We start from the raw sequence: 16439 nt of genomic DNA, 5'->3' as shown, positions 1-16439 counted from the left end.
GACAGCATAGTTGGCAAGATTAGATAGATAGACTTAGCATAGTTGGCAAGATTAGATAGATAGACTTAGCATAGTTGGCAAGATTAGATAGATAGATAGAGATAGATAGATAGATAGATAGATAGATAGATAGATAGATAGATAGATAGATAGATAGATAGATAGATAGATAGATAGATAGTCACTATATGGTATGATTAGATAGATAGATAGATAGATAGATAGATAGATAGATAGATAGATAGATAGATAGATAGATTTTGTTACCACTGCACCACCGAGCCTCCAAACCCCCCCAAATATCAGTTAGAAATGTCATTTTTCCAGCCCTGAAGAAACAGAATTCATTGCGTGGTCTTCTTGAAGAACTGATCGAGCAGAAGGACCCCATTTGAGCTCAAACCACCGCATGCCGTATTTCTGGAGGGTCCTTTTAAAGAATTCTTGGAAGTCCTGCCAATTCAGGCCTACGTTAACGGCTACCTGCAGCTCCCTGTTCAACCCAGCAATCAGGCTGTCATACAGCTGAAAAGCAAATAGCTCTTGCAGCAGTGATTTGTAACTCTCAAATTCCCAATTAGTATAAATGCCGGTTGGCATCTATATTTAGATCGGCTAATGGTTTAAAAGATAAAAACAGGGAGAGAAAACAAACTCTTAGATGTCAAGCCAGCTCTTCGCATCTAGAAATCTCACACTTGATAATTTTGTTGCTTTACAGGCCAGATTAGTTTTAGTGGTTGAGCGCACACTCGTGCAGATCTACGATATGCCATACGTGAAGTTTAAAATTAACGAGTTTGAAGATGTCGGCCTGGCGTGACATTCAGGTGCATTCGTGAACAAACTGATATGAAAGTCGGAGCTGCTCACATTTTTTATTTACTTCAACCAAGAGTCGGTTATTACAGTACATTTTGATTTATTATGTAGTTTTGTAACAATGAGTTGTATTCTAAAATAATAACAGTAGGAGAATGCAATGCCACGGGTCAATAGACGACATCAGATCTGTGGTTTTCAACAGCACTTTACAATAGCGTCACAAACGGAGCACATAAAGGATTTGTGGTGGCTTTCATACGCAGCAGGCTACAATACAAGTGATGTGACAATGGCATCGGCTGACGTGTGTTAGTGCTGAGGGGTCTGCCACTAATTGTTGTTCAATTTTCTTAAACATAACGTTTTTGAAAGGATACCCAATAGAGTTGTATCCAATAATTAGCAACTGACAAATATGTATTAATACAAAATGACAAATACTAGCATAAAATCAGCATCAGTATCACAATAAGAAAGGAGAAAAGCATCTCCAATAAATTCCCTGTTTAGCTATTAATAGGAAGACAGGAATTTGTTAAAATTATTAAAGTACGTTAGACCTTAGGAAGGAGCCGATTTATTGTATAACAGGAATAAGAAAGGCACACGATTGCCATGAAGACGAGGGGCTTGCTGTGATTGTTTGTGTATATCTGGGACTGCCACTGAAGCCCCCAACCTCCTGACTCCACTCTCCATTCTTAATCCTGTCCCGTATTTATATCAGAGGGCAGCTGTGCCTTCCCGTATTATTAACGAGTTCAAACGCCCTTTAGGTGCAGGTCGATAACGTCAGTTCTTTACAGTTACAATCTGCAGATACTATTGCTCAGTCAGTGCACACTTGTTCTTGCTTACATGCAGTAATTCCTTTGCCCCTCCGTTTTTTTTCCAGCAAAGTGACTTTTCTTGTTTCTATTAGTTAACTTCCCCAAAGCACCAGGAGAGGGCGCTGCCATGGGAGCTGTTTGACTCTCTTGCTTTGAGAGAGTTAAAAAAAAAATGAAATTTTACAAAATCTACAAGTTTAGACCGCGACGACTCTCCAGGTCAGACTGTAAGAGTGAACTCATTCCTAGTTGAGGTTACACCAAACGTTTCTCTGTTTTAAGATGGACGGGTTTGCAAATTCACAGAGTCTTTTCCATGGGAAATTTTGAAATCTTGAACATCATACAGTGCTGTCTGTTTGAGATATCACAACTGTCCAGACAAATGTCTTTGTAGGATAAGTGCGCCACAGCACAACAAAACTGATCCAGTGTGAGTTGTTTAATGCGGACAGACAGGCAGACGTGACCTTTCCCAATAGGTGCTTCATGAGTTATAAGTATAATATAATAAATCTGATACCTTTTTGGAAACAGGTTTTTTCTTTGTCATTATGGGTTGTCTACGGTGGGTTGGCGCCCTGCCCGGGGTTTGTTTTCTGCCTTGCACCCAGTGTTGGCTGGGATTGGCACCAGCAGACCCCCGTGTCCCTCTAGTTAGGATATAGCGGGTTGGATAATGGATGGATGGATGGATGGATTATGGGGTATTAAGTGTAGGGTTATAGATGTCAGATTACTAGCAGAAATTGAAGGGGTCTGAATACCCTCTTGAAAATGTAAAATTAAAAGTCAGGTCATTTTCTAACCCACTTAATCCAAACAAGAGCCATAGGGTTTGCTGGAGCCTAAGACAGCCAGCATAAGGCACATGGCAGGAACAAACCCTGGATTTGTGCAGGGTCCCATCATCCCTGCCACACACAAACTGTCACATACGCGCGCTTAGGGGGCAGCCAAAGGGTCCAGTATAGGGCAGGAACACGATAAAATAAAAAGCTTGCTGATGAGTATTTCTCTTCTCCCTACAGACCCACAGAAGAATAACCCATTTTTCCCTCACTTCTGTCCCGTCCTGATGACGTCACTTCTGTCCCGTCCTGATGACGTCACTTCTGTCCCGTCCTGAGGACGTCACTTCTGTCCCGTCCTGATGACGTCACTTCTGTCCCGTCCTGAGGACGTCACTTCTGTCCCGTCCTGATGACGTCACTTCTGTCCCGTCCTGATGACGTCACTTCTGTCCCGTCCTGAGGACGTCACTTCTGTCCCGTCCTGATGACGTCACTTCTGTCCCGTCCTGATGACGTCACCCAACTTCCTGCCGCCTTGATATAATCATTACCTCCTCTCATTTGTCTTCTGTTGTTTTACAGTTGAAAAGACTGGTATCAGTCCTTAGATCAGGGGTCTCTAACTCCAGTGGCTGCAGGTTTTCATTCTAACCCTTTTCTTAATAAGTGACCAGATTTTGCTGCTAATTAACTCTCTGCCTTCATTTTAATTGATGCACATCTTAAGACTCAGGCCTCTTAATTATTTCTGTTTTTCCTTAATTGACAACCAAACAATATTAAGACACAAAATGAACCAACAACCCTGCGTCCATCACACAATAACTGAAAATAAAGAAAGGTGAAGGCCTCAGTAATGTTGATCTGCTCGGGTCCACAAAACATTTTGACAGCCAGTGCTCTTAAAAAAAGAAAAATCAACAGTTTTGGAAATGTCTGCCATGGCAGAATGAGCGAGCGCCATTTAATTAAATAACGGGTTTAATTAGCAGCGAGAATTAAGAAACTGAATGAAGTGAAGTTGGTTGGAGTTTGAGGCCCCAACTTAGCTGCTCGTCTGTTGGCTCACTTCACATTAAATTTATGTTTAGGTGTCGTTTAAGGAAAAAAGAATCAATGCAGTGGGCAGAGTCTCAAGAAAAGTTAATTACAGTAATCCCTTGCTACTTCACGGTTCACTTTTCGCGGATTCACGACTTTGCAGATTTCATATGTAAGCATATCTAAATATATGACGCAGATTTTTCACTGCTTCGCGGGTTTCTGCGGACAATGGGTCTTTTTACTTCTGGTACTTGCTTCTTCAGTTGGTTTGCCCAGTTGATTTCATACAAGAGATGCTATTGGGTAGCTTCTCAGCCATCCGCCAATCAGAGCACGCAGTTAAGTTCCTGTGTGCTGCTGATTGGCTCAGCGACGGAGTGCTGCATTAACCAGGACGTCTCATCTCACTCATTCAGCATTAACGTGCTCCTGCTTCAGGGGCCGTGTCCAAGCGCCAACAGAAGATGCAAATGATTGCAGAAAAGGTAAAAGTTTTGAATTTGTTGAAGGAAGGGAACATCTACACCACTGCAGGACACCATTACAGCATCAATGAGTCCACGATTCTTTTTATTTAAAAAGGAGGAAAAGCATATAAGATCTACGGCCGCAGTGTCCTTTAACCAGGGCGCAAAACGAGTTGCAAGTGGACGTGATAAGGCAGTAGTCTGGATGGAATCTGCTCTAGGAATCTTTGCAACAAGGTCGACGACGTTATGACCGCCTACAAGCTGCTCTTCGACCGGAAAAAGAAGCAGCGGCAGCAACTGCTGATCACAATGTTTTTGCAGCCTCGCAAATAAAGAGCCAGTTCCTACTACTGCTACTACTACGGATACACCTTCGGAAACCGTGGAGGAGGTGCCCCAGGAAATGGCACCGCCGTCTGAAGAGACGTTAAATACAGTCATCGGCTGCGCAGTAAAAGTCATCATCACCTTCATCGTCATCATTTTTACTGCGCAGCATATTCATCACCATCATCACATCATATATAGCTATGTGTACTTCGCTATACAGTAAGTGTAAACTTATCTACCAATTTCATATTGCTTAGCAGTTGTCCCTGTTATTAATAGAGTAAAGGGTGGGTTGTAAACAATACAGGGAGGGTTTAAAAACGTCCAAATACACATTAATTAATTAAATAAATATGGTGTTTTTCCTTCTTCGCGGAAATTCAGTTATCGCGGTCGGCCTTGGAACCTATCTCCCGCGATAAGTGAGGGATTACTGTAAAATAAAGGGCAATAGTTCATTAGCAGCAAAAACTGGACACTAATTAAGAAAAGAGTTAGAATGAAAACTGGCAGCCACAGTAGCTCTCCAGCACTGGAGTTGGAGACCCCTGCCTGAGAGACCACTCTACTTGCAGCAATAGTATACGGGGAGGATCCCCAAATCTTTGCTTTGTTTGGCCATTTACAACACACACACGGGCCAAGTTGGCATCACCAATTCACCTATCCTGCATATCTTTGGGCAGTGGAAGGAAACCCACTCAGTCACAGGGACAACATATAAACTTCACAAAGGGAGGACCGGGATACAAACTGTGGTCTCCTTCCTGTGAGGCAGCAGCCCTACCACCGTGACACCCTAAAATAAAAATGCAATTATTCAAATTGACATCCCGATAGATATTTAGGTACTCACATATGCAGATGGGTATATTTGCCGACCACTGATTGTTAGTTTGGCACACTATGGATCTTTCTCCAATGAGTTCAAACCCAAACTGGCATTCAAATCTGAGCAGGTCTCCATTTGAAAATCCGTTGCCTTCACGAATCCCATACAGGGGAGTTCCTGGATCACCACAGCTCTCTTTTTCTATTTCTGAAAGATAAAAATAAAAGGCACAATGCTGACAAACGTATCCCATTGTGGATTAAACATAACACGCCAAACTACTGTACTTTTACAGTTTAGGGTACAAGACATACTTGGAAGTATTTTCCTAAATTCAATAAGACTAAAAAAAAAAAATTATCCAAAAAGGAAAAAGAAGGGTATTATTTAAAAAGTAAAACCGAAAAGATCACTATACAAGAAAACGAAATAGCCAAATAATTCTGACTTTGAGGAATACCAGACACCACAGCAAGAGATCAAACTAAAAAAAAAGCATCTGAAAGGTCCAAAGAGAAACCCCCTGAAATGGCAGTGATGGCAAAACAAACAACAAGAAAGTACGACTCCGGTAAAAAAGGCAATAACAGAGAATTCAAGAAAACTCAGGGACACCAAAATGGAAATCAATGAAAATGAGAAGGAAAAAGCAAATGAGCTGAATAAACATTTCACTCAAGTATTTGTAGAGGAAGAAATAAAAAGGAATGCCCACGTGAAAAAGGAAAAAACACACTTCTTAGACTTTCAAATAGAAGAGTCAGATGTGCCACACGCCCTCAATATTTTAAAGACTAATAAAACCTCTGGACCGGGTGGGATTCTACCAGCTGTATTACAAGAAATAAAGGACGCCATCTGAAACCCCTCGATGGGCACATTGGAGCAGTCACTTGAGAAGAGAGAAGTATCTGGGGACAGGAAATTTGTAAATGTGACTCCAGTAAGACTTACTTCTGGACCACGCAAAATTCTGGAAACTATAAAAAGAAATGTGATAGAAAGTACCTGAAGGAAAATAACATACTAAACATAGATATGGATGCCAAGGTAGGCCAATAGCTCCAGAGCTGTGGCAATCGCAATCGGTGACCATTGGAGCAGCAGAAACTGCAAGTGCAGCAGAAAAGTTGTGCAGTGGCTGCTGGCATGGGGCATCACGGATGCTATACTTTAGTTGTGTGTGCCCATCTCCTGGTTTATTCAAGTGCTTTGCTAGGCAGCGGCCTGCCGTGCGTTGATCCATAGGATTGACTTTAATTAGCGAAGCAGGCTGAGGGCCGCACAACTCCAAAATGTCCATCAGCCGTCTGTTTCTCTTCTTTCAACGTAAAACACATTACAAAATGTACAAGCAATTATTTTTTTTTTACTATACATATTCATCTTAAACATTCACAATTCATTTTTATCTGCTGGAAGTGTTTCTCTTATTTTTTTTTTTTTGCTGGTATTCAAAATTAAAGCTCCAAAATCCCCCCCCCCCAGTTGCTCATGCAGAGTAAAAAGCCTCCAAAAAATCTGACAATGCCAGGAATGGAACTGCAGACAGGGCGGCTTATGTTCACTCATTCAATAATTAGACGTCTCAGTGGCCTCCGCTGGTCTATTTACTGGTAAATGCCAAGTTATCTCCAGAAAGACGCCCAGGTATCCCGTCTGTTGGGTCTCACTCGGTTCAATTTTCCAGCCCTGCAATTTTCTATGCCAATGATGAGCATTACTTTAAGACCACTACCATAATTCTAAGAATATGATGGCATTCACACTAGGAATGAATCGATTGTTCTTTTTAAGTTACAATGTTCACATGTAATGCTTTGTTTCATTTTTTTTTAACCAGTGTCACAGAAAACACAGGTTGGCTGGCATCCCAGCTGGAATGGGTGGTCCATGTTTGGTTGGACAAACATGCCCAGCTGGTTTGGTAGCTGGTAGGCCATAATAGCAGAAAGGCAGAGGGAGGACACTGCCGTCTGAAGTCATGTATTCCTCCTGTACACAGGGTGGTAGCATCCCTCTGGAGAAACACCTGCAGGGCATACTGGGAGCTGTAGTCCTGATGGACAGCCCTGTTACGGTAGCTGCAGGGAAGGGCTAACCTTGCTTTGGGGGGGGGGGGGGGGGGGGGGGGGGCTTCCACCATGAGATGCTGTGACACCAGAACTACTTCCAGGACAGGCATAAAAAAAGCCTCCTTACCTCAATCTTGGATTTGGTGTCCGTACAAGCATGATTGAGAGAGTGGAAGAATTAAAATCGACCGAATTGTGGAAAAAGAGAAGTGTGGAGGTATCTTGTGAAATAAAAAGAAATATTTGAACCTGTGGCTGTTGCCTGTGTGGTTGTGTCTAAGGTTTCAGGGTCTCAGATGCTCCCTAGTTGTCACACCAGCCATTGATAAACATGAATGGCATTGTGGTGTAACACCTCCGGGGATCTGCATTCAGTTCCCACTCCATTGGCTGCCTTTCTGGAGTTTGCTGATTTTCCCCTGCTGGGTGAGTGTCCTTCCATATTTCAAGATGTCCCAGTTGTTTCTGAAACTGTATTTGTGAACGGAGGGGCTGGAACTGCTTTATCAATGCAGACCAGGATGAGGGTCCCACACATTCCACTGTGGTAGACAATAGGGCTTAAGTGGCTTTCAAAACTTGACTTGTGGAAGAATTAATAAGACAGGACTTGTGAGCTTCATTGGGCTGAATGGCCTATTCTCACCCAGATTGTTCTAATGCTGAAGCTTACTAACATACTGGTGAGGCCTCATCTGGAGTCCTGAGTTCAGTTTTGGACTACAAAAAGACATAACAGCACTAGAAAAAGTCCAGAGAAGAGCAACAAGACTGATTCCAGGGCTAAAGGGGGTGAGTTATGAGGAAAGATAAAAAGAGCTGAGCCTTTACAGTTTAAGCAAAAGAAAATTAAGAGGAGACCTGAGTGAAGTGTTTAAAATGATGAAGGGAATGAGTCCAGTGGATCGAGACGGTGACTTTAAAATGAGTTCATCAAGAACGCAGTTACACTGTTGGAAACTTGCTGAGGGGAAATTTCACACAAACATTAGGAAGTTTTTCTTCATACAGAGAACCACAAACACCTGGAATAAGCAACCAAGTAGTGTGGTAGACAGTAGGGCTTTAGGGGCCTTCAAAACTCAACTTGATGTTATTTTGAAAGACTGAAGTGGTGACCTTTGCTGGGCTGAATGGCCTGTTCTCGTCCAGATTGTTCTAACGCTCAGAGTCCTCTTTCTGTGTCTAGTCAGGTTGAATTCCCCCGAGTCCGTCAGAGTAAGTCATGTCCTTAAGTCCTGAGACGCACTTGGCTGCTCTCCTCTGCGTGGCCTTCAAGTGCTGCTAGTGAACGGATGGCGTTTTGAAAGACGTAAGAGGGAGGATGGAGTTTTGGAGTTCTGCAGCAGGAAGCATGAAAAGCATTGTGGGAGGACGAATGTCATTTTGAAAAGGACTGGATGGGAGATGGAGTTTTGCCCGGAGAGATGAGGATATCCGAAAATGGACATCATATTTATGGGTTTTGTTTTGTTCCGGTAGATTTGGGCTTCTCTTAGTGTAAGAATGTGTGTGTTTTTGAAAATATCTTCTGCTAAGTGACACAAAGTTCTTTCAAAGTTAGCACAGTAGCGCCATTTCATGATCTGACATATGAGCAAACAGTTTAATCCACTAAGAAGCCAGATGAAGTCTTCTCTAAAAATGAATTTCATTCTCTAATTGCTGCATATAAATGATGTATAATGGAATAGTTTTGAAAACTGAATAGGATCTTCACGTACAAAACCACTCCGTTAAATCCAACAGCATGGATTACTTGTGAAATTAAAAAAGTCAGTAAATATTCTTCTCGCCTATCTTTGCACTGACGTGTTAATTTACTTGCAGCCGCTGCCCGATGAAAACAGCAAAGATGCTATTAAAAATTCATGCTTATAATCTAACTAAACACTTTGGCCATTCATACAAGGCTTTGCAAAGCATTAAACATTTTAATATTTTTAGGTTAGGTTTGTAATATTTGACTCTTTATAGCTTGTTGAGTTTCTGGTGAATGCATACACTGCAGCATTGCCTACGCTGAAGCAACTCTTGGAGCGCTTTGGGAAACGCGCCGGTCGTAAAACACACTTTTAAGGGCTGTCACCATTAATTAAGCAATCATAACTTTACAGTGTAAGATTTGTAAAACTTTAAAATTCAAGTCAGGGTCCTTTTTGAGGTGGAGGGGTGCTAGCTGGGGGTGTTGAATCTGTCTGTTCTAATCAAACTTGGCGTGAAATCCACACAGCCACAGGAGAACTTGCAAAACTCATCCCCTGTAGCCCTGGAATCAGCCGAGTCGCTCTTCCTTGGACTGTTTCTAGTGCTGCTCTGTCTTTATTTGTGACATGAAGACTAAAACTGCACACAGACTTCCAGAAGAGGCCTCACCATAAAGCTTGAGCAGAACCTCCTTGGACTCATCAGGGTGCTATATAACCTGCGTAAGAGATGGCCGGCAGCTCAGCCCAGCCGGGACACCCCAAGGATGGAAGGATGGGGGAAGGCAGAGACTTTTGGACACTACCTCCTCCAAGATGCTAGATGGCAGCTCCCTTGGAGTGTAGCGGTGCCCCAGATTCCCACAGGGCATCCTGGAAGTTGGAGTTCGGTATCTCAGCCCTTTTGGGTGCCGTGGAAGGACTGGGGGAGTCATGCATTCCTTGTAGCCCAGAAGTACTAGGAAGTCACGAGGACAGATGCCCTGAAGTACTTCTGGGCTGATTAATGAACTCAAATTCTCCATCTGACCCTGAAGTGCTGGCAAATCACATGGGAGGAAGAACAGAAGCACATTTGGGTGAAGGACTATTTAAAGGACTGCCGAGAACCCAGTAAGTGAGCTGGAGTCGGGTGGAGGTGGACGAAGCTTGCTGGGAAGTGTAGAGGAAATATATTATATATATATATATATATATATATATATATATATATACATGAGAGAGAGAGAGAGGGGATTGTGATTATTGTTATTGTAATTATTTGCCTGTTTATTGAGGCTGTGGTGCTTGGGGAGCACTGTTGTTGAAGAAGAAAATAATTAAAAATACTTCTGCATGCCTGAACCTGGTGTCCTGAGTGTCTGTCTGTTGGGTTTAAAGGAGCAACAGTGTCACCTAGCGTTCACACCTGACATTCTGGTAGCCTTCTTAATGGCTTCTCCACACTGTCTGGCTAATAGCTCAGCTTAGTCTCCATTTGCTTAAACTGTAAAGGCTCAGATCTTTTAAATCTTTCCTCATAAATTCATCCCCTGTAGCACTGGAATCAGCAAAGTTGCTCTTCTCTGGACTTCTTCTAGTGCTGCTATGTCTTTATGGAGACTAAAACTGCCCACAGTACACACGATGAGGCCTCACCAGTATGTTATAAAGCTTCATCATAACCTATATGGACTTGTACTCCACACACCAAGGCGCTATATAACCTGACTTTCTGGTAGCCTTCTTAATGGCCTCTGAACACTTCCTGTCAGTGGACAGTGATGAGTCCACTATGACTTCTAAATCCTTCTTGATTTTCAGACGTTTGTGACTGTGCGGGTCGGCTTCACACTACCCGATCCCACCAGGAGCCTCTTCATCCGGCCGATAGTGTTTCTGAGGGATGAGCTTGGCAAATGAGGACAACACACAAAGCAAGGGGAAGGTGCAAAGTACTCAGTGCTTTTATTAAAGCAATTAAAAAAAAACAACAAGTGTGCAAAATGTGCAATGTGAATTTTCTAATTAAATAAATAATCCAATTAAAAAAGGTGAATTTGTGGAGGTTAAAAGTAAAATAAATAAATCGAGGTTAAAACCAGCTGGCAGGAAGCCATGTGCCTGGTTCTTTTAATTGGCATCTCCTCTGCGGGTCTTGCAGCAGAGGAGTCTCCCTCCCTACTGGCAGAACCTTCCACAGGTTTGAGGTCCCTGCTGTCCCCATGTCTATGGTAAGGCTCCCTCTCTGGACTTAGGCTCGGGTCCCCAAAGGCCATGGCGCTCAATCCTAGCCTGGACGTTAGCCATCTGCTCTTCTCCATGGGCTCTCCACACAGCTGCCTGTCTTGATCTCACTCACTCGCTCGCTCCTCCTGCCTCCTTCTCTCTCTTTCTCCCTTTAACCTCCATTCTATTCCCCTCCTTTCACTCCCTTTCATAGTGATTGAAGGTGCAATCGCTCGATTGCCACCCCAGGCTGATACTGAGAGAATCAGACCACTCGTACATTCCGGCAAGGCAACACACAGTCGGCCGAGCGCCTCACACCCACCAGGAGATGAGCAGTCATTGCAGCAGATCGCTTGCACCTGCTCCACTCCCTAGTGCGTCTATTATTTATTTAAAATTGGCCAACTTTTTCCTGAGCCGCGGACCTCTTATACCACAACCTCCCCTTGTGTATTCAAATCTAACATTTTTTCCTCCCACTTGTAATCTTTTACTTTTAGTGACATTAGATTTTATTGTCCAGATGTCTGTGTGCTGTCCAATTCTCTCTGTGATGATTACACGGATTCTCGATGATCAGTCAATCCACCAAGCTTGGTATCATCTGCAGACTTAACCAAAGTGACATGCGGCCATGGTCATTACCCATCTGGGACCCCAACTGTATGGAAGGACTGGAGGCAAAGCAATACCTTCCATGGGACACTAGAGGGCAGCCCTCCTGGGTGGCTGTGTCACCACAGATTCTTGCAGGGCATGCTAGGAGACTGGAGTTTGGTACAGACCTGTTGGGTTCCGTGGGGGCCGCCAGGGGGAGCTGCAGAGCCCGATAGTGGACTTCCACCACACCTGGGAATGATTCTGGTTAACGCTAAGCCACCCGGAGCACTTCGAGGACCTGCTTACAAGGAGCCGCCTCACTCCTTTCGAAGAGTCGGGAGGAAGAGGACGAACCTTGTCGGGACAGAGACTGGAGGCGGAACGAAGAAGACAAACTATTGTGTGTATGGGACTGTGATTTAGGACTGTGCTGGAACGGTGGGAAACGAGGGAGAGCAGTTCCCACGAGGGAGAATAATAAAACTGTGCATTGGGTGCACTTTGGTCAGTGCCAGTTGTGTTGGGGTCAGGGCAGCTGGAGCGCCACTGGTTTCCACATCCGCTTGTTACTTCTATTCCTACCCAAACCATTTATACATGTTAAAAATAATGGTGGCCCTAACCCTAACCCCTGCCTGCTGGACACCACACTTAACATCACTTCACCCTGACGAGGGTCCTCACACATCGCCCCCTGCTTCCTGTGCCAATTCTGCCCCCGTCTACACCCCACACCCTGAACTACCACTTCTTGTAGTTTGATGCCCATCCTCTCAGGTGGCACCTTCTTAGCACAGCTGTGCTTGTTTTTTTTTTGCCCATCGGACAGTGCAGTTAAACGGGATATCCTGTGGGACCCCAACCCTCGTGTTCTTTGTTCTATGTGTTCAATCACAAGCGACATGCTGAAGCTCCGCACATTTCATTCGTATTCATTCCACGTCTTTATATAATATAAAACACATTTCCTTCATCTTTAATACCAGTTTTCTTCCCAGATGTCCCTTTTTTCTTTTAATTAATTCTTGATTTGCAAAATTCCTTAGTGGTAGTGAAAAAGATAAGGTTGAATATGCCACCTATCTGATCCCGGGGATGGCGGAGTACTTCATAATTCACTGCAAGAAGGTGGCATGGCAGGAGAATTGACCGATAATGAAATGTCTTGTGCCATCATACGACGTGAAGGTCCACTTGCCTAATAATGAGACGCGGTGAGCTTCTTGTTCTTTCTTGATGAGCTTTTTACAGAATACGAGATAAGATAGGAGACGGTCACACCAGAACATTGTACTTTACTACTTTCATTTATAGGAAGGAATATTTTCAGCTTATAATAGTCAGCCATATTCTGCGTTAACGATTCATTGTTCAAACTCAATTCCAACTGAACTGCAAATTTATTTTCCTTTCCTTGACTACAATGGCTAATGCAGATGTAGGAAAGTACGGTCAAAAATGAAACAAATCTGGCATTTTGTACAGAAGAAAGCCATCCGAGGAGAGGCCCAGAGCCGTTTATCGGATGGCACTTTGGAGGATTTGTTAAGAGTTTAAGGCTCACGGCATCATTTAGTAAGTGACAATCACAGACAGAATGAGTCACACAGCAAGGGACATGAAGGGCTATCCGATGGTGGCAACGCTGAGATGACATGTCGTGAGCAGAAGGTAAGCTGACTCCTATGTTTAAAACTCGGCAAAAAACTTCACACGTGTTTTACGACACAAATAGCAATGAAAAGTGGCATCAGTGCATTAAAAGATGTATAGAGTGGGCTCACAGAGTCTTCAGACCCCTCCACGTTCTGCTTACTTTACTCAGTTAATTTGGATTGGGGTGGTTTGCCCATCAGTCTCCACATAATCACCCAAAGTGACAACGTGTTTTCAGATAGATCTGCAAATGTATTAAAAGCTAAAAACTGAAATCTCTCTTTCCTAGAAGTACTCGGACCCTTTGCTGTGGCCCTCCATGTGGTGCTCTGGCACCTCCTGTTTGCTTTATTCCTCCTCGAGATGTTTCTAGAACTTGATTGGAGTCCACCTGTGGTAACCCGAATTGACCGGGCATTATTTAGAAAGACACTGAAGGTCCACCATCCGCACTACCTGTCAGAGCCATGAAGTCCAAGGAACTCTCCGTGATGAAACTGTGGTGAGGCGCTGATCAGGACAAGGGGATCAAACCACTTGTAGACCTTTGAGTGCTCTCAGGAGCACCATATTCTTAATAATTGTGAAATGGGAAACGTTTGGAACCAGCAGAACTATTCCTTGGGTGACCACCTGGCCAAAGTGAGTAACTGGGCAAGAAATCTCTTGGGTCAGGGAGGTGACCAAAAATCCAATATTTAATCTAATAGAGCATCAAACGTCTTCTGCTGAGATGGGAGAACCTATTGGAGGGGTCCACCATGTCAGCAGCACTCCAACAATTAGGTGTCCATGATAGCGTGGAGGTGACACACGTGCGCTTGGGAACCAGCTAATGGGCTCAAAAGAAGGGAATTCCCAGGGGGTGGCAGAGTGCATTAATCCTTTCTCAAATACGGGAAATTCATCCTGGCTCCCATGACATCATCACTTTCGGCTCCGCCCCAGAAGAATTCACTTCCATACCAACAGGAGAGCCCGCCCCCTAATGACCTCATTTCCAGTCCCAAGATCCCTCCTCTTCCTGCTTTTCAACTTTCTATCTGCCATGTTTCCTAACCTGTTCAGTTCTGTTTTGGACTCTCGTCTGTAAAGACCTTCATTTCTCAACCTTTTTGCATTTGCAACCAATTCTCAAGTAATACAGGAGGCTGCCCCAAACCTCTTTGTTGTGTCCAGGCTTGATTATTTACCACGGTGGCTTCATAAGGGGCATACGACAGCCCACTTGGACTATGAGAACTTGAGGAAAAATTCAAAGAAAATCTCTGTTCTGAGACAAAAACTGAACTCTTCAGGCAGATCTTCAAGGAGTATGTCTGGTGCAGACCAGGCACTGTTCACCACCGACCTAATGCCATCCCAATGGGGAAGCATGGTGGTGGCAGTATGGGGACAGTGAGACTGGTCAGAATCAGGGGAAGGATGAATGCAGCCAGATACAGAGTGCAGGCCACCTCAGACTGGTGGGGACAGTTCACCTTCCAGCATGACAATGACCTGAAGCAATACTGGGGTGACTTCAGGACAAGTCTCAGAAGTGGCCCAGCTACAGCCCAGAGCTGACCCTATATTAGAATGTGTGTGGAAGGACCCGAAGATGGCAGATGCTTCCCCTCCAGTCTGAAGGATCTGCCAGGAACAATAGGATCAACTGTCCAAATTCAAGTGTGTAAAGCTTGTGGAGACTTATTCACAAAGATTTGGAGCTGCCATAGGGGCTTCTGTCAAGTACTGAATGAAGGGTCTGAATACTTCCAGGATTTTTTAATAAATTTGCAAACCTTTCTGAAGACATGTTTTCACTTTGTCTTTATGGGTCATTGTGTACACGTTGGTGGAGAAAAAGGGCAAATTTCTCCATTTAAAATGAATAATGTGGGCAGACGGTGAAGGGGTCTGAATAGTTTCTGGACACACCAGCCATGGATTTGTCTCAGGTACACAGTTCCTCTTCCTCGTGCCAACGATGTCCACGTTAGGTCAGCTGGAGACTCCAAACCAGCCTGATAAGAGCAAAGTGTGGCCGGTGCAAATAGAGGAGCACCCATCTAGGGTGGGTGTCCAATTTGTGTTTGGTGATCCCCAATGGAAAATAGATGATTGCCTTGATATTGAGTTCCCCCATGGAAAGGATAGACTATGTTTGATGGCACTTTCCAATTTCCAATTTAAATGCTTCTCATGCTGTAGGAAAGGAAACTGCAAAGCATTCCAGTGAGGTTTCGCTTCCAACAGTATGAGCACAGCAGGTTTTCCCAGTTGTAAGTAATCGAGAGATGACATCTGTGGAAGAATGAATATTAGAAAGGGAAAAATGCCATAAAAACAAGACACATTCCAGCAGCACAAAAGGTGAACCCTGTAATTAAACGCTCGTGGAATTAAGCCAAAACATCAGTGAACCAGGCTCTCGCTGCCATGAAGTCGCTTGAAGTTTTATGTAAAGTGTATGGCGGGAAGACGTCCTGTGGGACTCGGGCCGGCCGAATTCGATGAGGACAGGCATCAGTGGCACGCAAGGAGAGTGCAGGAGGTGTCAACCTTGCCATTTAAGATGCAGGAGCTCTTTGTCTACAATCCATAAAGTAAATGAAGTCATTAAAAAACATGATATTCAGTACTCGATTAAAGAGCCACTCAATTCTTAATCCACTCAGGCTAGAATAATTTGCACATTTGTTAGGAATCAGCAAGAGCAGCTGCCGACGGCTGAACACATTAGTTCTGGATACAAGACACTTGTACACATGTACACGAGCTGTCAACAAGACCCTTCCAGAGTCCTCCGTCCCCCAAATTTTTTTTCTACGAAACCCTGGCCGTGTTTTGATACCCATATTGGCAAAAAAAAACTCACTGATGCCCCCTACTTGCCGCCTGTGTAAAAACAGCCCCTGAACTCAACGCACGTGAGGTCGGAATTCAAAAGACTTCAGAAGTGCAGGGACGCCATAAGGCCCAAAGCACATTGTTACTTTGGGGGATTCAAGTGGACAAGACTGGCAAGATTTGTTGGGCTGCATGGCCTGTTCTCGTCTTCATTTCTTCTAACGTTCTAATTAT

General features: G+C 43.9%; 1 protein-coding gene across 2 annotated transcripts in view; it reads right to left on the bottom strand.

Moving 5' to 3' along the window:
- The window catches only part of csmd3b (CUB and Sushi multiple domains 3b), a 1253873-nt gene that overhangs the window by 338361 nt on the left and 899073 nt on the right, over nucleotides 1-16439 (bottom strand). For both annotated transcript variants that reach the window (XM_051936007.1, XM_051936008.1), the window contains exon 13: nucleotides 5150-5332. In XM_051936007.1, the coding sequence (XP_051791967.1) occupies nucleotides 5150-5332 (183 nt within the window). The remainder of the gene's footprint in view (nucleotides 1-5149; nucleotides 5333-16439) is intronic.

This window comes from Erpetoichthys calabaricus, chromosome 13 (assembly GCF_900747795.2).
Source record: "Erpetoichthys calabaricus chromosome 13, fErpCal1.3, whole genome shotgun sequence".
Classification (NCBI taxonomy): Eukaryota; Metazoa; Chordata; class Cladistia; order Polypteriformes; family Polypteridae; genus Erpetoichthys; species Erpetoichthys calabaricus.
Note: the sequence above shows the minus strand (reverse complement) of the source record. Positions and strands in the feature narration are given on the sequence as shown.